This window comes from Mustela erminea, chromosome 12 (genome assembly GCF_009829155.1).
Source record: "Mustela erminea isolate mMusErm1 chromosome 12, mMusErm1.Pri, whole genome shotgun sequence".
Lineage (NCBI taxonomy): Eukaryota > Metazoa > Chordata > Mammalia > Carnivora > Mustelidae > Mustela > Mustela erminea.
The window spans coordinates 42435326-42460454 of NC_045625.1; the positions used below are offsets into that span (position 1 = coordinate 42435326).

The 25129-nt window shown below is 36.6% G+C and overlaps 1 protein-coding gene across 3 annotated transcripts; it reads left to right on the forward strand.

Moving 5' to 3' along the window:
- C9orf72 (C9orf72-SMCR8 complex subunit) lies at window positions 1-24738 on the forward strand. 3 transcript variants are annotated; one of them, XM_032307291.1, is made up of 12 exons: window positions 263-361; window positions 2281-2469; window positions 5217-5704; window positions 7028-7087; window positions 10422-10517; window positions 11274-11338; window positions 13437-13509; window positions 15608-15724; window positions 18051-18286; window positions 21010-21067; window positions 22750-22859; window positions 22971-24738. In XM_032307291.1, exons 3-12 carry the CDS (start codon window positions 5261-5263, stop codon window positions 23155-23157), a joined length of 1446 nt encoding a protein of 481 aa, XP_032163182.1. In that variant the 5' UTR covers window positions 263-361; window positions 2281-2469; window positions 5217-5260; the 3' UTR covers window positions 23158-24738. The 3 variants fall into 3 exon arrangements, with proteins under 3 accessions (XP_032163184.1, XP_032163182.1, XP_032163183.1); XM_032307293.1 differs by lacking the exons at window positions 263-361; window positions 2281-2469 and adding an exon at window positions 1-96 and having other exon boundaries at window positions 22971-23157; XM_032307292.1 differs by lacking the exon at window positions 2281-2469 and having other exon boundaries at window positions 22971-23157.
- Window positions 24739-25129: the final 391 nt, after the last annotated feature.

Here is a 25129-nt window from a genome sequence, read left to right on the forward strand (position 1 = left end):
CAAAAGATGGCGCTTGACGCGTCAACCATCCCTGCTGCCCGGTTGCTTCCCTTCGGGGGCGGGGTCCAGAGAGAGCAGGAGGCGTGTGCTTAGGAGGTGTGCGCTTTTGTTTTCCTCACCGTTTCTCCCCTCCCTTCCTGTCGTAGTATTCATTGAAGGTGATGGGCGAACGACTGGGTAAAATTTACCCAGAAGAAGAGTACCAAGCGTGAAACAACCGAGGCGTGAAGCGGGTTCGGGGTCGGGACGCGCGCTAGGGGCGGGGCCGGGGGCGGGGCGAGGGGGTGGGGCGGGGCGGTGGCCGGGCTGCGGTTGCGGTCCCTGCGCCCGCGGCGCCTGAGTCGCAGGCGTTGGCGACTGGGTGAGTGAGAAGCCGGCGGGCAGGCGACTGCTTGGGGTCGGGGTACAGGGACCGTGCGAGGGCCGCGGCGGTGGCAGCAGCTCTCCCCAGGGCTCGGCTTGTGCTCCCAGACCGAAATCCGGCGTCGGGTTTTCCAGCTGGTGACTAGTAGTTGTCTCCATCCGGGCCCCCGGCTTCCCGGCGGCGGCGGCGGCGGCGGCACGGAGACCAGGGGCTGGGGACTGGGCCTCTGGCCCTCATTCCCGCCGGCGGTCCGCGAGCCGGCCGCTTCCCGGGGACTCGGTGTGAGACCCAGACCGACCCGTCGGACCACCTGCGCCGCGGGTTCAAGGGAAAGCGCCTCGAGCACTGAGAAGCCTGTCTCTGGGGAAGGCCAGAGGGCGGGGGTGGCGCGGTGAACCCCAAGCCCGGGTCTGAGCGGAGATAAAGCCGGGTGGAATGGCACGGGGAGCTGTGGGGGGAGATCCCACATGGCTACACAATTTGAAAGCAGGTTTCTAAAGATGGCCCATTCTCTGTGAATTTGAGGAGCAATTCGAGACGGGCTGTATTCCCACTGTGTGGGTCCTGACTTGATTGCTTCAGGGCCGTGAGGTTACACATAAAGGAAGTGACCATGATGACTTGAGCATCACCGGACTGGTAGGATGTGCTGCAGAAAGAAGTGCACTGATTACACGTCTGACGTGCCCACACGGCATGTGAATCACCCCCTGCCCCGCCAGGCTCCCGTGTTCAGGAGACAGACGGAGGTCATGCTCTTGCCCGAGAGAGAGGACCCTTTCAGAAACAACGGAGATTGCTAGGCCTTAGAGAAGTAACGGTGCCTGTGGCCAGTGGAGAAGTTCCCATAGACTGTTCCATCCCTCACCTGTGATGAAAAGCAAGGGGACCCAACACGTCTGGCTGTACATTTAATTTGTACTTTTAATTTGAAAAAGACTGTTTGATAACCATCTTTAACAGACTTTAGAAAACTTTTAACATATTGGGAACCTTACAGAAGCGAGAATATATGGAAGATTAATAATACGGAGTCAGAATACTTGAAATATGATGGGGTTATGTGACACAGATACCGTTGGCCAGCACCTCATCCAAACCCTGCCACTCTGGGAAAGCCCTGAATTAGTTGGAAATCGCCTCATGATTGACTACTCTTTATACATCTAAAACAAAAATGAGAGAAGTTCTAGACCACATTGCTTATTGTGCACAAAGCCAGCACTAACCTGCTCCAGGAAAGTTACACCTAGGTGTTAAAAAAAATTTTTTTTCTCTCTTTATGAAGTTGATAAAATAGTCTCTTTATTTGGCTCTGTTAGGAGTCCAAAATTTGCTTTCGGAGAAAAAGCAAAAACAAAAAACAATGAGGACTCCTAGCTTTCAAGCCTGCCCTTGGGCTCTATGTTAATTAAGTAGTTCTAAGGAGTAGTGTGTGTTAGCCTGCCTATTATGTGAGAAACTTGGATCAGTGAGAGACTAACACTGATAAAAATTTCATCTGCGAATTTTGATAAAAACTTAGAAAATGTTGCAAACAGTCTGGTGTTAACAGTTCACTGTCATTAAAGTTGGCCTGGGCAGCGTCTGTTTTTGGAAAGTGGGCTGGCTTAGGACCCTGCTGCTTTTAGGGCTGGGAGAAAATAAACAGAAAGCATGGTTACAAGAATTGTGAGCCTTATGATGTCTGAATTTGGATTTACAACAGCAGTGGACCAATCAACTTTCTAAATACCAGTGGGAGAAGAGATGCTAGTTTTTAGCAAAGGTTTAAGAAAAAGCAAAGCTTTGAACCTTATACTCTGCTAACAGTTTTAACAGATAGTAATTAATATAATCTTTAATGTCTGCATATGTTGGATTATTTTCAGAAAGTATATGGGTACATCCTCATGAACCCTATTCTTTGTTTACAGGAGTAGAAAGCCACCGTGTCACCCAATTTGGATCCTGGCTTCCCTCAAAAGACTCTTATGGCTAATGTTTGCTAACCTGGAGTAGCCAACTACTGTAGATATATAGATAAGACTATTGGTTTTGACCTGAATTTTTTCAGTCATATTTATGTATATGGATTTTCCTTACCAAAGATGATGAGTTTAAGTGTTAGTAAAATTATTTTTACAGCTCTCCTTATTATACTTCTCTGTAACATTTCTCAAAATTATTAATTTTGGAAGAATTTTAACCTAAGCAATTCAACATGATGCTTGTCTTTTGTTTTCTTTCTAATGATAATAGCAATGAATATAAATGTAATTAATGGTCTGTAATAGTTTAATTTTCACAGTTTAAAATTTTCCCATAATCCAACCAGATTTTGCGCTGGGACTCAGTTTGGTTTTAGGAAATGCTTTTATTTCCAACATAATGATGAAATGTTTGAGTTAAAATATTGTTCTTATGATTATTCACCTTTTTTAATCCAAAAAGAAAGAACAAAAGGAAAATGTTACAGTATAATTTTGTGGCTGTGTGTTAACTCATCTCCTTGCCCCCAGTTTATTATTAATGATGACAATGGCATCATTACAGTTTGAATTCAAATTACCTTCCTGTTTGCTATCTTGTAAACTGTTTACGTTTTATTCAGAACAGTGGATAATTAAATAAGCTAGAGAGTTTATGTCCAGGATAGTACTTTTAAGACTATTATGTTGATATAACACATTAAAAAGTAAATATTCCCTAAATGAATTCTTGAACTAAAAAATACATCATTAATTGCCTTTACGTTGTCATTTCAACACATGCATACTATAAAGTGTTTTGCCAAGTTCTGTATACCTATTCTTGACATGCATGATAAAAATGCTCATCTGATACTCTAAAAATAGAAGCCACTGCTTTTGAGCAGTCTCTGAACTCTCTTGACAAGATGTAGATAAAATTCGTTAAGTAAATTAATTGTCGTTATAGAGCAAATGCTGCCTCCCAAAGCAGTCCCATAGGCAAAGATAGGTATATCATAATTCACCTATAAATTGCTACCCTTTATCATTACGATGAATAGATTCCCCAATTTTAGACTTGCTTTAATGTAATTGTTATGGTTCTTTTCACTTTAGGCCTTTCAATACACGTATTCAATTTTTAAAAACATTTTATTTTTAAGTAATCTCTATACCCAATGGGGGGCTCAAACCCACAACCCCAGGATCCAGTAACATGCTTCACTGATTGAATGATACATTTTACACTAAAATCACAGAGAGTATATAGCTTTAGAGTGTTAAGATTTCAGTGGGTTAAAATTTATAGGAGACCTTGATTCTTACTTGACTCTGTGACCTTGGGCAGTTAGCTTTTCTCTCCGTGTCTATTTTCTTAGCAGAGTGAAAGGCTTTTACTAATATCCATTCAGTCACTTTGTTCTTTACATGTTCTAAATAACTGAAGCTTTTTAGTTTAGCCATTTAGTATAGAACTCTTTGTAATGAACTTAGTACTGCTGCACTGCTTTCTTAAATTTAAGAAGCATATTAAACATATTTATCTTCATCTTGATGTTTCAGTGTTATTTCAGACACCAGTCTTGGGCTTTAGTATCCTGAAACCCAGAGAGCTTGTTGAGAATAACAGTACTGTTAACCTCATTTTTTTATTATGGCTCTAGCTTATTGTGTCTTTGAAATTTTTTGTCTTTTTTTCTTCCTTTCTTTCTCTCTTCTTTTTCTTTTTTCTTTTCCTTTACTTTTTCTCTCTCCCACCCCCACCACCTTTTAACAGCTTTAAGGTGTTCCTACTGTCAGGTGTCTTTACTAGTTTCCTAGGACTGCCATAACAAAGGGCCACAAACTGAGTGATGTAAAACAACAAAAATTTGTTCTCTCACAGTTTTGAAAACTAGAAGTCCAAAGTAAGGTATCTGTAGGGACATGCTTCTCTGAAAGATGTAAGGAAGACTCTTCCTTATCTCTTAACTCACAGTACTTCTCAGCAGTGTTTGGCTTTCCTTGGCTTGAAGTCCTATCACTCTAATTCCTATCTCTGTCTTTACATAGCCCTGTTTCCTCTTCGTCCATGTGTCTCTAAATCTTTCATAAGGACACCAGTCCTTGAACTAGGATCCACCCTTATCCAGTATGACCCCATCTTAATTCGAATATACCTATTTTCAAATAAGGTCACATTGATAAATACAAAGGGTTAGAACTTGAGCATACATATATTTAGTGGGGGGAGGGGACATAGTTCAACCCACAACAGGTATGGTGGCCTCTAGCTGAGTTCTCCCTTTCCCAATTTGCTCTCTTGGTTGCTGTGGTTCAGGAACCAAATATCCAATCATTATATTGCACATAGACTGGATATTTGGGGGCAGTGAGGGTCTATTCTACGAGCTTTAGTATATGACATTTCGTATTAATGTTCAAAGACCCTTTTTTGGATCATTAATACTTTGGATTTTCAAGTATATTCCCTGAATATAGGTGACAAGTTACTATGTATTATAAGATTATCATTGTATTAACAAGTATTTAGTGTGCACCTGCCATGGTAGTCAAATGTCTATTCTAGTAGGGGATGTGTTTCCAAATCTTTTTTTTTTTTTTTAAGTTTTTTTTATTTATCTGACACAGAGATCACAAGTAAGCACAGTGCAGGCAGAGAAAGTGGGAGGAAGCTGGCTCCCTGCTGAGCAGAGAGCCTGTTGGGGGGCTCAATCCCACGACCCTGAGATCATGACCTGGGCCCAAGGCAGAGGCCTAACCCACTGAGCCACCCAGGCATCTCTCCAAATCCTTTTTGACTGAAGAAAAGAACCACATAGGCCCAAGTCTTTTGAATTTCTGATGTATGACTTTACAATTGCTGAACCTAATCATTGGTTTTGTATGTTATTGTTTAGATATCCCTGGAGCATTTGGATAATACGGTAAATGGGATGCAGTGATGTCGAATCTCTGTCCACCACCATCTCCAGCTGTTGCCAAGACAGAGATTGCTCTGAGTGGTGAATCACCTTTATTAGCAGCTACTTTTGCTTACTGGGACAATATTCTTGGTCCTAGAGTTAGACATATTTGGGCTCCAAAGACAGAACAGCTACTTCTCAGCGATGGAGAAATAACTTTTCTTGCCAACCACACCTTAAATGGAGAAATCCTCCGAAATGCAGAGAGTGGGGCTATAGATGTAAAGTTTTTTGTCTTGTCTGAAAAAGGAGTAATTATTGTTTCGTTAATCTTTGATGGAAACTGGAATGGAGATAGGAGCACATATGGTCTATCAATTATACTTCCACAGACAGAACTCAGCTTCTACCTCCCACTTCACAGAGTGTGTGTTGATAGATTAACACACATTATCAGGAAAGGAAGGATATGGATGCACAAGGTGAGTGGTTTTTGAGCTTATTAATCATGCTAACCTGGCCATTGAAAATTTATCTTCTGATGCATTTATATCTAATTTTTAGAAATTACATGCGCTTAACTTCATACAGTAGCTCTTACTTGGATCTGCCCTATTAGATAGTTCTAGTAATCTGATATCAGTGGTCTTTATAATAACCCTTGAAGGTAGGAGATGATAGTTCTATGGTACAAGTAAAAGCTAAAGCTTAGAGAACTTGAGAATATCGTAGTAAACTTAGAGTCTAGGTTTGTCTTGGAAACGTTTAACTATAAAACCTTTTCTCTTTTTGCATTGCCTGACCCTGTTTTTCACTTGATACTGTGTGTAGGTACAGGCAGTTCAAAACAAGTGTTTCATAAGCAGTTGGCCATGTAGCCTTTGGTCTCTTTAACTTCTTTGCCAAGTTCTGAAAATTGTAAAATGAGGAGGTTACACAAAGTAGTTTCTAGGAGATGTTCCTTTTAATTTTGTAGGTCAAGCCAGAGGAAATTACTCTCCTCCCCTAAATGCTGTAGTTTAATATTTAGTGATATTTATATTTTCATGTACTTTTGGCAGACATGAAGAACAAATTTAACTCTCCTTTCTGCTTTACAGTTTAGTACTAGTATCACACTAGTACAGTTTTGATACTAGTTAAATAGCTATTAGTTTTGTAAGGCTTTTACTCCTAGTAAGGCGGAGTAGTATCTTTGAGAAGAAGAGTGTTTTACTATGTTTGCATACTGTGTTTTCTTTCTTTTTTTTTTTTAATATTTATTGATTTGACAGACAGAGATCACAAGTAGGCAGAGAGGCAGGTAGGGGGATGGGGCAGAGAGTCCAATGCCCTATGCAGGGCTTGATCCCAGGACCCTGAGATCATGACCTGAGTCAAAGGCAGAGGCTTAACCCACTTAGCCACCCAGGCACCCTGTTTTTTAATTTTAAATGTTTATGAAAATCATTTTAAATCAGGAAAGCCCAGATACATATAACTTGATCTTTCTTAATTTGAAAAGTACAAACCATTAGTTTCCTTTGTGAAACCATGCACACATGTTACATTGACTATTTTCTGATAAGTATCTTTTTTTACCTGCAGAGAAAAGGGTATTTTTATTTTATTTTGTATTGTTTATAAGAAAATGGATTTGTTGGATTAATTTCCTGCTCCCTCCCTTTTTTTTTCTGCCCTAATGTGGAAAATATTTTTCTCATGAACTGAATTACACAATAACATGTCTGCCACTTAACTACATTGTGAAAAATAAACAAATATCACAATGTTTTGTTAATTTTAATGAATTTTCTCTTGCTCAGGAAAGGCAAGAAAATGTGCAGAAGATAGTCTTAGAAGGCACGGAAAGAATGGAAGATCAGGTAAGGTACAGACTGCGTACTATCAAACACCACCAAACTCATGTCATGCATCTATAGAAGAGTGAGGGCTAATTTTCTTACTGCCTTGAAGCTGTACCAATCCTATTTTGACAGAGTCAGTATGAAAATGAACAGAACCTTTATGGAAATAAATGGAATAAACTGGATGAAAATTTTCATATCTTAGACTTAGTTAAATAAGTTAATAATAGCAATTTTGCTACCTTTTTTTTTCTGTTTGCCCAGAGTATGTTTTAAATAACTGGTTCATAGTAAAAATTTTAAGTTTTATATGAGATTTTTTTTTAAGGCATTGCTTCTTAAACATTTCCGTAGACGTAGTTATAATAGGAGGGAAGTGAGTATACTCCTCTAAGATAGCTGGGGAAACAGACAGTTCTAAGCATGATATTTACTTGAAGTCTCATGCTGGATTTTTAAAACTCATGATTTATATTTTAGTTATTTTTTATCTATTTAATGTTGCAGTTTACCAGTGATATTCCTCACCTTTCTGATCAGCCTTCTGGTTATGTGAAGTCTCTTGGGAAACATGCTATGTTTTCCCATGGCTTTATATCTCCTTAGGGCACAGGCACCAGGGTCTGAGATGCATGACTGCCTCAATGTGGTTTCCCTTGTGGAAATTAAATACGAACCATTTCACTGCAGGGCAGAGATGTCCTGAAGGGGTATCTCCAGTGGAGAAAGAGTTCTTTGCCTTAACTCCCATTGCCTCCGGCCACCCTCAGTATTTCTTGTGTTGAACTCTAGTCTAAGGATGACGGGGTTGTCTTTACTCTGGTTCTCCTACAGCATGCCTAAGACAAAATAGTACTTTAAACAGTAACTGTTCTAAAAATTTGTGAATGTACAGAACTTAAACCAGGAAAATACAAAACCCTATAAAATGACTTCCTTTACAAAATTGTTATTATATCTATATTTTTGTAAATAACCTTCCAGGTCAGAGGAGGTAATCCTGGGGAAAGGTCTAACACTTACCAGAAAAGGTTTCCCTTTACCCAGAGATGCCTGGCCTTGTTTGTTGATGAACACTGAGTGCCAAGCATTGGGGGCACTTTTACCAACTAGTTATGGAGTAGTTAGTAGAATTACCTAACAATAAAGAAATTTAAGACCCAATAAAATTCTGTTTTTCCTGGGACTTTTTTTTTTTTCAAACCAGACCTGTACTTAAAAAATTTACCACTCTTAAGTTTTATTTCTGTTTTAAGGGCTCTTCTAAAATGTTATCCTCTTCTTCTGTATATTTAGACAAACTGGAGGTTTTTAAAGGGGAAACATTCTCCTGCTAAGAAGTTCCAAGTTAGAGAAGTCACAGGAGGAAGAGAAACCTGTATTTTCTTTTGAGTTTCTTCTGTGTTCAGGCTTGTAGTCGTTCTTTTGTTAAGCTTTGATGAGGATATGCATTCAGTTACAGTAAATATCTGAGATATAGTTTATGGCACTACATATATGCCTAAACATAGGGGAAGATATTTTCCTACAGATATCCTTTCTGCAAAGAAGCTGCCTGATAAATTGAATCCTTGCAAATCTCGTATCATGTGCATGATTTTATTTTGGATAATTGAATCCTTACAAATCTCATATTATGTGCATGATTTTATTTTGAATAAGTAAATACTATTTGGGGATGACACATTAGTCTGGAATCAGTCACTGACTTCATTCAGTGCAAGTTTTGGATGCTTGTAGCTATCATCTGATAAATCACTTTATAAGGAAATCACTTTATAGCTAGTCATTATTGTTGAATTGCATGTGTTGATTGTAATTGTGAGCAGGCATTTAAAAAATTTAAAGAGCAGAAACAGTGAGTGGTTGTGTTTGGAGGTTACTACAGGATGAATTTTTTAAAATAATGAAACCTTCTATATGATGCAAGGAGGCTTATGACTTGGCATAAAATTTCCACAGACAGCATCACATTTAAATTCCCAAGTTTCTGAAAAACTGGGTATAATCACTCAAAAAATGACTCTAGGAATGACTGAGATTTAAAGACACATGTGAAAAGTTTGAACAAAATAGTTTCCTGAGAGATGAGTGAGAAAAAAACTATTATTGGATTATTCTTAATATGTGATTTTAAAAACATGTTTAGCTAAAAATTAACAGATGTGTTACAAGAAGTTTGTCATCTCTCTCTCTAAAAGTTTACATATTCAGGATGGTTCAAGAATTTGGGGCGGGGTGATGGTAATGACTAAATGAGAGATCACCCATCTTTGAGACACTCTATATCTGTGATGTTCCATATTGAGGTTTCAGTTTCATTCTAGACACTACAAATTTCAAAATTGTATTTTTGATGTATGTTTTATTGATGCTTATGATATATGTGATTTTAATTTGCATCTGGGTACTAACACTTATTGTGAATATATTGACTCAAGCTTTACTAGGGAGTTTTTTGCTGAGTACTTCTAAGATTTTTTATGGTTGGTTTTCCTTATTTTTAAATATAAAATGCATCAATAAGAATTTTTTATATCTCAAATAATTATCAAAGCAAATCCTTTCTAAATTTGGCATGGTAATTTAATTATTGCTGGATTGCTAAGTGACAAGCCAATGATTCCACTCTAACTAAAGAAAATCATTCCTGGAAGAGTGAAAATTAGTTTTAAATAGTTTGTACATCCTTTAGAAATGTTTTGAAGTAGTAGACTTATTTGGGGCTGTGTTTTAACAAGTTATCAGGTATTTCTATCAAAGGATGTTCTTTGTTGTCAGCTCTTACTCTTTTATTGCCCCATTTATCCTAGACAGGTTTTCCCCCACTATCCAAAAATAGAGAGTTCCTGTAAAAACATGTTATACACTGAAATGACCATAAAGAAGTGGTTACCATTAATTTATATGGAAAAGTTTTTGAGTGTTCCCAGACCCAAAAAATAACCCCCTTAAGCATCTCTGATACCTTAGAACACATCCTACTAATGGATGCACAAAAAAATCAAGCTAATGCACAGATGCTCACAGACACGGTCCAAAGTCAAGGCAGCTTGATGCTGAGATGCTGAGTAGAGTTCCCAGGGCAGGAGCTCAGCCAGGCCGCCCTTGGACTCAGGCTATGCGCCACCTTCTGTAATGGGTCCTTCAAAACAAATGCTCGACACTGTTTTAGCTTTTCACCTTTTTTTTGGTAAAAGCAGAAATCCTCTTCAGATTTCTCTTGGTTACCGAAAACAGGTACTAATGTAGGTCTTTCATAAAAGCAAAGTGGTTGTAACTCAAGCTTTCAGAAAGCCAGGAATACCTTCATTGTGTAGTTTTCTTCACTTCATTTTGCTTTTTTGTACAGGGTCAGAGTATTATTCCAATGCTTACTGGCGAAGTAATTCCTGTAATGGAACTGCTTTCATCTATGAAATCACACAGTGTTCCTGAAGAAATAGATGTAAGTTCTTTCTTATATTATTAAATAGGAATAATGGTACCTCTTATCCTTCTCTTGAGTTATATTACTGTTAGGTATATTAGTAGTATTCTAATTTTAGTAGTATGCATTTTTTGTCATATGTACTGTTCATATGAAGTATCAGCCTCTTTAGCAAACACATATAAAACCCTGAGTTTTATAGCCAAACAGAGGTTTTTTTTTGGTCAGTGATAGTTGTGGCAGAATTACATTTATTTAGTTTTATTTCACTACTTTTGTATTTCTTAGAAGTAGGAGAATTCCAGACCTTATAGAAGCAATCAGTATTTAGTGCGATACTTTTTGTAACAAAGCAGTATTCCATTCAGTGGTGGTTAGCACAAGTTTATTGACATTCACTAATATAGTTTTCTTAATCATTTGTTGGCATTTTGAATCACACACTCTGTGTGTGTAGAGAAATATTTAGGAAAATTATTCTTGTTTCTTTCTGACTTTGTCATTAAGTTTAGTCTCCTGATTCTGACAGCCCACAAGAGGAAGTTGTTCTTGTCAAAATTATTGCTTAACCTGCCTGACCGGTTTTCACATTTGTTCTTCTAGAAGTTTATAGAGTGCACAGAGGTTGTTTTATTGGGATTCTTGATGCTTTAGAAATGAGGGCAATGTGTCATATTAAACCCAGACTTCAGAAAACTTGTGTATTTAAGAGTGTTATTTCAATGCTGTAGTATAGCCAGAATAACTTTGTTGTTGTTTTTTTGTGTGTTTTAGATAGCTGACACAGTGCTCAATGATGATGATATTGGTGACAGCTGTCATGAAGGCTTTCTTCTCAAGTAAGGATTTTGTTTCTTTTTGTAAGAGATGGATAAAGCAGGTAGAAATCTTAGGCTCACCTATGACACAATTTGGAAGGATGAAAACAATGAGACTAGCTACCCAAATTATTCTAGGAACAGTGTTGCATATTTAAACTATTACTTAGCTTTGTGTTATTTTTTCATTTATGACATGTCTGTGATACATTTGATGTTACTCTTTTAATATTTAAGGAAGCTGAGTTTCCACAGTGTCCCAGCAAGAAATCTTGGTCTCTTGTTTGGTTCTGGTTTCTTACTTTACTTCTCATTAAAGCTGAAACTAAAACTGAAGGGAGTTCTTTGACCCACTTTCAGCGTCAAGGGGGTTCCCTACAAACAATGTTATAGATACAAAGTCAGTGTCCTGCAATTTAATTCAGTTCTGACACTCTCTGCCTGGAGAGAGTGTCAGATTCCATAGGTTAAGAGTTCAGTCCCACAAGACTGTGTCTCCTCTACCCCCCTGACACCAATCTGACTGACTGGCAACAGATTGAATGTCCCAGCCATCCCCTCCTTGGACTTCAGACACCAGTAACAATTCCAGGTTATTACCTGGACTTCTTACCAATTGGCCATAAATCAGGTTCCTACAGCCCCCTCCTTGGGTTCCATTCATTTGCTAGAGCAGCTCACAGGACTCAAACATTTCATTTACTTAATTATTATAAACAATAGAATCTAAGATGCAGATGAACATCCAGATGGAAGAGATGCCTAGGACAAGGTCTGGGAAAAGAGTGAAGTGCTTCCATACTCTCTCCAGGCATACCACTCTCCCGAGATCCCCGTGTTCACTAACCCAGAAGCTCTCCAAACTCCTTCCTTTTAGGTTTTCATGGAGGCTTCATTTCATAGGCCTGATTGATTAAATTATTGGCCGTTGGAGATAACCTCCAGCCCCTTTTCCCTCCCCAGAAGTTAAGGGGAGGGACTGAAAGTTTTAACCCTTGCCACAAGTTTGGCTCCACCTGCAATCAGTCCCCATCCTAAGTGCTTTCCCAAAGTTGCCTCATTAACATAACAAAGGTATCTCTATCATTTCCTACACTTGGGAAATTCCAAGGGTTTGGGGTACTGTGAGTGAAGACCATATATAAAATCACAATATCACAGAACCCTTACAAATTAAATTTCGTTTGTATGGAATTAAGTTATTTAGGCCTAGAAAAGAAAATTATTTGTATTTTTTCTGATCCTTCTCTCTTTCAGCAGATTTTAGTACTTTAGAGTGTGGGCCCTGAAACCAGATTCCCTGGGTTATTGCTCTGGGAACCTGGGCGAGCTACCTGAAGTCTCTGTGCCCCCATTTCCTCATGTGTAAAATAGGAATAATAATAGTATCTACTTCATATGATTTGTTGTAAGAATTGAGTGAGATAAATCATATTAAGCATTAAAACAGCGCCTGTAACATATAAGTACATAATAGCTGACATTTTGTATTTCTCTTTCTTTGAAGGAAAATGTAGTAACAATAATAACAGCCAAAATTTATCAGGTGCCTGTGAGTCAGTCTCTATACTAAGTGCTCTCTCTGCATGTATAATCTCATTTTCTACCTTAGTGTTTCTTTACAATTAAAGAATATTGTGAAATTTTATTTTTTTCAATGAGAAATGAAAGGATAAAGCATTTGCTTCTTATGTCCATAGAGTTTTCCTCAGAGAATCTCAGAGACGTGAGTGTTTTTAACCTAGAAGCCTTACATAGCTTGACTCAGAAGCACTTCAGTGCTGATTCTGCTGCCTGTCAGCCATTCATATAATTACTTTTAATCCCATTTGATTTTAAATAAATCACTTAACCTCTCTACACCTCAGTTTCTTTCACTATAAAATGGTAATATTTTACTAACTGGGTTTTAAGTTCAAATGGGAGAATCTCTGTGAAAGGCCTGCGGAAAATGTAAAGTACTATAGGAAATAAGAGATGGCATTTTTCTTGTAGCTTGGCATTCATCAAGCTAGTCTCAGTTGTTTGAAGTTCACTTGCCCTTTTTTGTTTGTTTGTTTGTTTTAGTTTGTGACTTTTTTACTGGCAGTGTTTTTCATCTTTTTCCTTCTCCTTGCAGTGCCATCAGCTCACACTTGCAAACCTGTGGCTGTTCTGTCGTCGTAGGTAGCAGTGCAGAAAAAGTAAATAAGGTAATTTATTTTATAATCTGGCCAATAATCTGACTTCTTAATGCTGCTAACATATCATGGATTATAATTTAAAAGTTAGCTTGCAGTCAAGACAATCTAATAGTATAAGGAGGTAATACAGTTTGGCTAAATTACTGTGTGACACCCTGTGACAAAAATAAGTTCAGCTGCTTAAATAGGAAATCATTTATCCATTTCATTTTGATAATTCATAAATATTATACAGTTCTCAGTATTGTATAGTTTTAAGAATTTCTTACAATAAGGTATTTTTAAAAAATATTTGTCTTCTGTTTTCTGACATCTCTTCTAATAAATAGGATAATAACCATGTACCTTTTTTTTTTAAGATCTATTTATTCATTTGGGGGCACCTGAGTAGTTCAGTTGGTTGAACAACTGCCTTGGGCTCAGGTCATGATCCTGGAGTCTCAGGATTGAGTCCTGCTCAGAGGAGAGTCTGCTTCCCCCTCAGACCCTCCCCTTCTCATACTCCCTCTCTTATTCTTTCTCTCTCAGATAAATAAATAAATAAATTAATTAATTAATTAATTAATTTTTTAAAAGGGGATTTTATTTATTCATTTGAGAGAGAGAGCCATCACAAGCAGGAGGAGGGTCAGAGGGAGAGGGAAACAGAATCTTTCCAAGCATTAGGCAAAAACTAAGGGATTTTGTACTTTTCTTCACTGACTGTTAATTAGAAAGAGGTAAGTTGCACTTATCTATCAATTTAAGCAAACCTGATTTTTCTTTTTTATGTTTTACACAGGAATTATCTTAGGAATAATTATGTCCTTGACAAATTCATTTGTATTTTTTTCTTTTAATAAGCTACCCTGTATGCTTGCCTGATCCTTAATTTACCAAAATTACATTTTTCATACATCCATTTATGAGAGGTTAGTATACCTCTTACTTTATTGGTCTAGCAATTTATTATTATATTTGTTACCCCAAGAAGGTAGGTTTCTATCTGTGTCACCTACAGCCTTTGGATTTCACAGAAGGACTTCCCAGTAGCTTTTTGAAAGAAGGCAGCTCTGTGGTTGGGGCTCTCTGTTTTTTATTTTATTTTGTTTTATTTTATTTTTAACTTTTTTAAGATTTTTTTATTTTTTTGAGACAGTCTGAGAGAGAGACTGAGCACACAAGGAAGGGCAGAGGGAGAAACAGACTCCCCGCTGGGCAGGGAACCTGATGTGGGGCTCTATCGGAGGACCCTGGGATCATGACCTGAGCCAGCGGACACTTCAAAAGGCAGACGTTTAAGAAGGCAGACGCTTAAGAAGGCAGACGCTTAACTGACTGAGCCACTCAGGCGCCCTGAGGGGCTTTTTGTTTTTAAAACACTTTTTTCATCCCACATCCTCTTCTGGCATAATTGCTTGTTTTTTATTTTTTTAATATGAAACGGTTGCCATCACTCTATAATGAAAAACTGTCTGAACATAGTCTGAATTCCAACATACTTAAATGGCTTTTTACTTTTCCTAATAGAGCTATAGATCAAATCCTGTTAGAATTATAGATTTCCAAGCCCCAACCAATGGCTTGCTTATTTTAAATCGAATTTGATAGAATTAATTCTCATTCTATTGGAGGATTTGGAGACTCCTAATATTCATTATAGTGGGATTTCACCATTCAACAGGAGCCATAATTCTGCCTAATTTAACTGCATTTAGTTTTCTTGTCCAGAATTGTTTGTTTGAAAAATAGTTACTACTCTATGGAGATAAAATCAATAATTAAGTCATTAGTTCTTAGTGAGATAAGGGTTCCGTGGTCAAATATGTTGAATATAGTATGCATATTATATCTGTCATCTGGAAGGTCACAATACATAAACACTAAAGGTTTTGAAATATCATACAGTGCATTTACCAACATTTCCCGAACTTACTTGACCACAGAATTCCTATTTTAAGCAACAACTGTGATGTCCTATGGACTCGTGAAGGTGACTAAGGAATACTTTGTTCTCAGGATGTATTTTATTGACAATAATAGTTGAAGTTTCTATTCACATTTCTTTCATAAGCAAACCAGTGGCCTTTAACTCCCTATTTTAATTCTAAAATATTTTCTTTTACAGATAGTCAGAACATTATGCCTTTTTCTGACTCCAGCAGAGAGAAAATGTTCCAGATTATGTGAAGCAGAATCATCATTTAAGTACGAGTCAGGGCTCTTTGTACAAGGTCTGCTAAAGGTATAACTTCCATTTGTCAAACTGAAAGCAACTTTTTAAAATCATTTTTGACACTCTTTATAAATATATTTTGAGTGTTAGCATGTAGTACATCTCATGTTTATATGCCAAGGAAATGAGCATTGAGTATATGTCTTACAGATTTATAATTAGTATGAGTAAAACATCTTAGAGTATCTTTTTGTGTGTTTCTCTTTGGTTTCCTATAGCTGCCTGTCTGACCTCAGGATTATTTGTTTTTAATACGTGCTTGAATCAAGTGTACATCAAAAATGGGTACTTTTTTTCTTTTAACTGAAAAGAATTTGAATTTTCATTAGCATTTTTTGTTTATGTACTGTATCATTTATTGAAAGAAAATTTTAAACTGCTTCCTGTCTTCAAGAACTGTGTATAGAATTTGAACAAATCACAGATATATATTCACATGTGTGTATTTTTTAATTATTTAAAAAAACATTTTATTTACTTGAGTCTGCTTTTCGTTTTCTTTTTTTTTTTAAATGCCAGTATAGGTAACATACAGCATTATATTAATTTCAGGTATACAATATAGTGATCCTACAATTCTATACGTTACTCAGTGCTCATCGTGATTAGTGTACTCTTTAATCACTCGCTGTCTTACACCCCCACATACCTCCCCTCTAGTAACTATCGTTTTATTCTCTGTAGTTAAGAGTCTGTTTTTAGGGGCACCTGGGTGGCTCAGTGGGTTAAGCCTCTGCCTTTGGCTCAGGTCATGATCTCAGGGTTCTGGGATTGAGCCCCGTGTCAGGCTCTCTGCTCAGTGGGGAGCCTGCTTCCCCTTCTCTTTCTGCCTGCCTCTCTGCCTACCTGTGATCTCTGTCTCTCTGTCAAATAATATCTTTAAAAAAAAAAGATTTAAAAGAAGAGTCTGCTTTTAGGTTTGTCTGGATTTGGGAGGGTGTTTATTTTTCTTAAATTCCACATATGGGTGAAATCATATGGTACTTGTCTTTCTCTAACTAATTGAGTCCACTTTTCAGGGAGCAAAGCAGATATGTGTAAGTTAGCAATTATTTTCAGTAATTACAGGGAAGACTCTTTACTGAATCTATCATTGATATTTCAATTATAGTCAAAAGATGTGAGAAAGTAGATTTCCTAATGCTTATGTGATTCATCGTGAATGCTTTCTTGAGAATCTAGGCATAGCAAAGGGAAAAAAATATATTTAAAAAGTGTTGCAAATAAAAATTATAATCAGCTTTTGCATTTTCAGTAGTGTGCATGCTCTGAGCTTAGAATAATGTTTAAATATTTAAATACAGAAACTACTTAAGGGAAACTCATTTCCAATTTGAATTGCACAAATATGAAAATTAGAATTTCTTTTTATCAGACATAATAGGGTAGTTAGTACTTTTATTTCCTCAGCACCCTCTTATTTAATTATGTAATTTTATCCGTGAAAATGACCTCTACGAGATGCGTAGAGGAAGACTTGAAGCTATAATTTAATGAAAAAATATTTAGCAGTTTTCTGTACATGTATAAATTGTTAAGCCTTTCAGAAAATACTTTACCATTATATGTCAGGAGCCTTAAAAATGTTCAGACATTTAACCTACTATCTCTACTTCTGGAATTCCATCCTAGGGAAACAATTGTATAAGGGGAAAGACTGACTTATAAAGATGTCTACTACAGCATTAGAAGAGTAAAAAATTTAAACTAGTCTCTCTTGTATTCGTAACCAATACCACCATGCTTCATACACAGTAGATACTTCTTACATGGTATTTAACTGCCTGCATGACAATACCTGGAAAGAAGTCCATTTTTTACTTATAAAAATGCATATTCATTGAGATTTAAAAAAACATGTGAATAATCAAGAAGAAAATAAAGTTCCCCATAATCTCATAGTCCAATGAATAACCACTATTGGCATGTATTTGGCATATATCTTTCTCATCTTTCTATTCTGTATGTATCTTTGACACAGCTCCCTGCCACCTCCACATATATTAACCTCCATTTTCCACAATATGTTATGAAAATCTTTCTATATCAATACATAAACTTCAAATTAATTTTTAGCAAGTAAACAAAAAACATTTTCATTTATTTAAGCACTTTTTTTTTTTTTTTTTTTGCTGCTTAGCTTATTTTCTAGTATTTTACTGTTTAAACCAATGCTGTAGTACACATATCACTAAAACTTTTGCACACGATCGTGACTAATTTCCTGAGGTAAACTTCCAGAGATGGACTTGGGAAAGCCAGTTTTTCTAATTAAAAAATAATTCTTCATATCTTTTGGCATAAAAGAGAGTAAATTTTCTTTTCATTATGACAGGATTCAACTGGAAGCTTTGTGCTCCCCTTCCGGCAAGTCATGTATGCTCCCTATCCCACCACACACATAGATGTGGACGTCAATACTGTCAAGCAGATGCCACCATGTCACGAACATATTTATAATCAGCGTAGATACATGAGGTCTGAGCTGACAGCGTTCTGGAGAGCCACTTCAGAAGAAGACATGGCTCAGGATACTATCATCTGTACAGACGAAAGCTTCACTCCAGATCTGTATGTAATGATACTGTTGTTAAACAGTGTTATGAAATTGTACCTTTTATGAGTAAAAACAAAAGCCTGTGTTTGAAAGGAAGGAAATACTACTAAGAGAATTATGCTCGAAGAAATAATTTGGTTAAGCTTGCCTTTTTTTCCTTAGATGTCTATTTTTCTTAATAGAATTATGTTTTGCAGAGATAGGTTAGATTAGTCCCTAAAAGTAAATATTCAAGGAGTTACATAACAAATATACATTGAGGCCCTAGGCATGGTAATAGGTGCTGGTAAGGTTGGACTGTCTAATATAGAGACCCAACACTTACATTGCCTACAGTCTAGTATGTAAGAGCCATTAAAAGGCTTGTTATCTAAACCAAAGAAATAATTCTGAGTCTTTTTTATATTGATATGTGAATACAACAGAACTGTGAAAATATGTTTATAGAGCATTCTTTTATTTGCATTTTATATTGTGTTTTTCATTTTTTTATTCATAAAGTCTGATCAGTAAATTAAATAAAGAACAAGTAATGATAAAGTGTTGAAAGTGGGCCCAATTAGAGAGGGGGGAAATGATAAAAAGAATTATAAAACCCAAACCAAATACTTGGGTTCTAAATCAGGAGAAGAAATGCAGTATATCCTGATGGTTCTCTTTAATCAATTTATAGTGCCCAGCACATATAATGTGCTCAATAAATGTTAACTGTGCTAATTCTTGTTTGAGTGTATAAAGCAGCAATAAAATTGGAGCCAGCAACCCTGTCCTGTATTTGTAAGAAACATTGGAAGCTGAGCCAGGGGACATGCAGAGCACCAATAGTCACACAGAAGATGTTGACCAAAAGCATAGAAAAGGAACACCCCATCCGCGGGATCCCCAGCCTCACATGTCTCTAAGTCAAGAAAGAATGCATCGTTAGGACCATCTCTTTCCAGCTCTCCACTGTTTTTGTGGGTTCCGTGGAATGTGTGAAGGAAATTAGTTTAGGAAATGAATTAGTCAAAACCGGAATTCTGTTTTGTATCTGGGTGACAAGTTTTTCAAGTATTGGTAATTGTGGTACATGTGTAGGAATTCTCAAAACTAATCCATGCTTTCAGGCATTTTCTTCTTTACTGAAGTGTTTAGTATTTTCTCCCCTTTTTGTGGTTACTTCAGAGCTCATTCTTGGGGGATTTAGTGAACTCTAGAATGGATTTACCATCTAGTAATTTTATTTTTATTTTTTTAGAAGAGGTATGTGTATGCTTTTAGCATTTCTTACTCATTTTAACCAGTTGTGTTTGATTGCTTCACGGATTTGACAGACTTCGATTTGCCAGCTAGTCTTCTTTTACTGATGATAAAAAAAATAAGGTCATTAATTTTTAAAACTTATTTACAACTCCAAAGTAAATTTTCTGAACATGAAATTGTCCAAAAATAATATTCTACCATTAGATTGTATATTAAATTTACCTATTACAGATCTATTTTACTTTTTAGTTTTCTTTAAGCAATATTATTTATTTTTAAGATCGTTTTAACTTTAACTTCTAAAAATAATCTCATTCACTGCCACTACATGAAAAGTGAGTCACTGGAAATAAACTTTTTTAACGCGTCACTTCATCTGATTCACTGATGACAGAGACAGTGAAAAGGAGTGCTGCCAGCTAGTAATCATGCATTGCTGCATTTTTTTTTTCATCAGTTTCCTTCTTCTGTAATTTGGTACACCCATCTCCTAGAGTAGGAAATTTTAGGTACTTTCCTATTTCTCTATGCACATACCCCTCTTTGTTTGCCTTTCTTGTCAGTTCAGTGATGATCCCTACCATTTTCAGTGAAAAATTGCTTACCTTATGGTGTGTTAGAAATACATTATCTCTGGGGTGTATTATGTCTTAATTTCTTATTCTGATCATTGTCAAGGTAGATAACACTTTCCTGAGTAGTTAGTTCATGTAACTCGCCTGGTGATAGGTTTGTGGATACAACTCAGTGGTCACCGATGTTCCTTAATCCCACTTGAATATCTCTTAGCATTTAGCCTTTTATCTTTTTCTTCCTGAAAAGTGTATTACAAGTTACTATAACATAAGTTAACCTTTTGTTTTGGGTTTTGCTGGTAATGGTGTTTATTTTTCTTGTTGTTTTATTTTTTTTGAGATGGCAGGAATTAGTAATCATATTTATTCTCTAAGGCTCTCAACATTTTTTTATAAGGCGACGGTTCAAAGATAGATTGATAGCGACTTACGTGCAGTTCTTGGGACTGTTTATATCTTTTTTTTTTTTAAAGATTTTATTTATTTATTTGACAGACAGAGACCATGGGTAGGCAGAGAGACAGGCAGAGAGAGGAGGAGGCAGGCTCCCCGCCAAGCAGAGAGCCCGATGCGGGGCTCAATCCCAGGACCTGGGATTACGACCCGAGCCGAAGGCAGAGGCTTTAACCCACTGAACCACCCAGGCACCCCATGGGACTGTTTATATCTTTAAGAGAAAAATAATGACATAGTGGCTTGACAAACTCCAGTAAAACACAAGTGTATCCTTGAGTTAAAATTAGTATATATTTATTATTTCCAAATATATTTAGATTTATATACATATGTATATACACACACATACAATTTTCATAAATATGTTTATATGTAATATTTCATTTCTAAGAATTTAATTTATTGGCTGGAGTGAGGGATTTTGGAAAGTAGCCATTTCAACATTTGGGCTGTTTTCTTCATAGGAATATTTTTCAAGATGTCTTACACAGAGACACCTTAGTAAAAGCCTTCCTGGATCAGGTAAATGTTAAACCTGAGATTGTCAAAATGAATGATATGATATGTTTTCTAATGTATACTACATTGCATTTCTACATTTCTAATGTATACCACATTATATATGTAACATAATAGAATTAAGTCATTATTTTTTTAAGCCATTATCTTTTTGTAATGTTTCAGGTCTTTCTAAAGTGTCTACATGCTGCTTCTTTTGAATTGCTAATGGGTGTAGCCTATATATTAACAATGAAATTTGCAATATATCCTAGTCAAATAATGTTTTAATTCCAACCACTAACTTATCACTCTTTTGGGGAAGGGAGAATATTTTTTATATACCTTAATTGAGCCAAAATGTCTTTAAAACAGTATACTCATACTGAAATAATAACATCGCTATTGTCTCATTCTTTTGAAAAATATCTATTTAACACTTGAAGGAAATTATACATTATATGGGCCTTATTTCTTAATATAACAGCTTTGTCATATATTCTGGGGACCAGGCCAGGAAGCAGTATAATCGAGGTAGCTTTGAAATGATGAGGTCCTTAGATTAACTCATAACTTTAGATCCAGGTCTATGTGGTCTGTGACATATTGCTTAGTTCAGGGATTATTCATAGTCATGCAATTAATGCCATGCTTCTCAAGCTGAATAAAAGCATTCTACCACTACACATGTACCCTTACCTCCAGTAGTAGAGAGAGAAGAATATCTCAAATCCTTGGTCTATAAGCATGGTTCAACTTTTGGGAGCTTCAGTTTTATTTGGAGATATGGGCAGAAAAAGTTAAATATGTAATGAAACAAATGAAAGTAAATAACAACATGATTTTTTTTTTAAAGATTTCATTTATTTATTTGACAGAGAGACACCACGAGAGAGGGAACACAAGCAGGGATGGGTATGTAGGAGTGGGAGAAGCAGGCTTCCAGCTGAGCAGGGAGCCCGATGCAGGGCTTGATCCCAGGACCCCAGGATCATGACCTAAGCTGAAGGCAGATGCTTTAAGACTGAGCCACTTGGGCGCCCCTACATCATGATTTTTAAAAAATATTTTGTTTATTTATTTGAGAGATACAGAGATCGCACAAGCCAAGGGAGGGGCAGAGGGAGAAGCAGGGGACCCTACATGGGGCTCAATCCCGGGACCCTGGGATCATGACCTGAGTGGAAGGCAGCTTCTTAACCAGCTGAGCCACCCAGGTGCCCTATGTCATGATTCTTTTTTTTTTTAAGATTTTTTAAATTTATTTATTTGATAGAGATCACAAATAGGCAGAGAGGCAGACAGAGAGAGAGAGGGAAGCAGGCTTCCCGCCGAGCAGAGAGCCTGATGCGGGGCTCCATCCCAGGACCCTGGGACCATGACCTGGGCTGAAGGCAGAGGCTTTAACCCATTGAGCCACCCAGGCGCCCCCCCATGTCATGATTCTTAATAATAAAGTAAATAGGGATGTGTTCTGAGGTAGGATGCAAAATTTGAGTTCATTTTCAAAGATAAAATAGATGACTTCAGAAAAACGTGATTGCTCTAGATAGATTCTACTTCCTGTTGGGGCATCAGGGCAAATGGTTGTGGAGAACTACTCTAATGTGTGTTATCTGCCAGACGTTGTCAACACTGTGATGAAAACATGCTGTATAAGAAGAATTGGAGCAAATAATTTATTAAAGTGCTTCATTTTCCTGTAGGTTTTTCATTTGAAACCTGGTTTGTCACTCAGGAGTACTTTCCTTGCACAGTTTCTACTCGTCCTTCACAGAAAAGCCTTGACACTAATAAAATATATAGAAGATGATACGTAAGTGAAACCACATGGAATGAAAACCTTTGTGCATTGTGTTTTGTTTTGTTCCTTTGGGACATTTTCTATATTTTTAAACATAAATTTTTTTTTCTTCATTATTTATAGGCAGAAGGGGAAAAAGCCCTTTAAATCTCTACGGAATCTGAAGATAGACCTTGATTTAACAGCAGAGGGCGACCTTAACATAATAATGGCTCTAGCTGAGAAAATTAAACCAGGCTTACACTCGTTTATCTTTGGAAGACCTTTCTATACTAGTGTACAAGAACGAGATGTTCTAATGACTTTTTAAATGTGTAACTTGTTAAGTATATTTCGTCACAGTCATGACTGCTGCTGAAGTAGCTTGGTGGTGTGGGAAACATCATTCCCTCGGGTCATGTCCTAGAGCCCTGCTCGGCAATGCAGTTAAAGTTAGTTACACTACAGTTGTCACAAGCTTGTAAGAGGATGTCAGGTGTGTGGTTATAATGGGTGCATCTTTCCCTAGATGTGCTATCCTGGGATACAGACTTAGGTTTACAGTCATAGTAAATGTTATTGCTATTTTTTAAAGATACGTAATGGAGTATAAACTTGACCACAACTACTGTTGTTTGAAACTTACAATTCATGGTTTACATGTACCACAGTGAAATCTGAGTTAGTTTTCACAGATAAAACTAGTTGTCTTTTCATCTCTTGGTGTTCCTTGAACATAGGTTAAGTTTTAGGAAGAATATATTGAGCAGGCAGATGTTTAATTCAAATCAATTATTAGATCCTACTTTATAGACTTTAGTAGACCTTAGGGTTCAGTCTGTGTGAAAACGTCATGCTATACATGGATTGTGGTGAACTATAGCCAGCGTGTGTGTTTGTTTGTGTACTTGTTTGTTGAGCTCTGTCAAAGAAAAGAGAGGAAATTGGATTTTATGTTTTAATAGTTATTGCCAACTATTTAAATTTTTATTATTTTTGAGCCAAATTGAAATGTGTACCTCCTGTGCCTTTTTTTTTTCTTGAAAAATATAATGACTTAGAAGAAGTACAGATTACACTAGTCAGTCATTTTTATCTTATTTTCCTCTTGTAGATTCTCACCCTGATTTGGCAGTTGTGACTCCCGAGATTATAGAATGCAATAGAGAATGTACTAACTAGTAAGATCTTTTTTTCAGGAGCAGAGAATAATATCTTGTCCTTTTTCTTCTTCTATTTCTGCCCATATTTTTTAAGTTGGCAGGTTTCTTTGCCTGCATCACGTGAGGAAAGCAGGAAGAACTTAACTGATGTGCTATTTTTCTAGGTGCTACTTGGGCAAAAACTAAGTGATCAATTTCTTGTGTTTCCTTATTGTGTTTGGACCATTTTGCTAGCTATAAAATAACTGATTAATATAATTCTGCACTAGAATAGTTTTGACAGAATAGTATATACAAGCATCAAAAATATTTTTATTTAAAACTGTGGAAGCTACACAAAAGGGAAAAATATTCATAAGAAAGGGATAGAAGTGACAGAGCCCCTCTGCTGTTGCTCACCAAATTGAACCAAAACCAACATGTTCTTTTCTGAAAGGTCCTAATTAGCCTTTCACATCACTGATCGGAAAAGTATAGACATCTTGATTTATAGACACAAATGGTACTGGATGACTGGCCCTCTGTGGCTTAGTCATGAAAGAATTTACAGATAACACCTTGTTGTACCCCTTACTCAGTGCTTTCTAGGTGAGATGATACTAAGGAGTACTGATTATTTTCTTTGCTGGTTTATTGTACTGTGATACAGAATGTAAGTTGTACAGTGAAATAAGTTATTAAAGCATGTGTAAACATTGATATATGTCTTTTCTCCTAGATGGGGAATTTTGAATAAAATATCTTCAAAATTTTGTCTCTAAGCAATTATTTGTTCAGAAAAGCCATGTTAGGATAATGAAAGACTGACAGTCTGTGTTGTAGCTAAACTTTTTTACTTTTCTTTTTTAAAGATGTATTTGAAGGTTCCTTATAATGCCCGGAATCTTTATAATGATCATTGTTTTTATTATATTTTTAACTTAATTAATGCTTAACTCACAGGATTGCAATTTGATTTTTAAATTAAATATTAACATTTCAAATGTAAGCTAATGCTTGGGTAATTTTTTTTAATTTCTGTTATAAAATATTACCATAACCTAAGCTGAAGTTATTTCCTTCAGGTATCCAATACAGGTGTCCAAAATGAAAGTGCAAGGACTCTAAACCTTATAATCTGGTAAACAAATAAGATTGCCA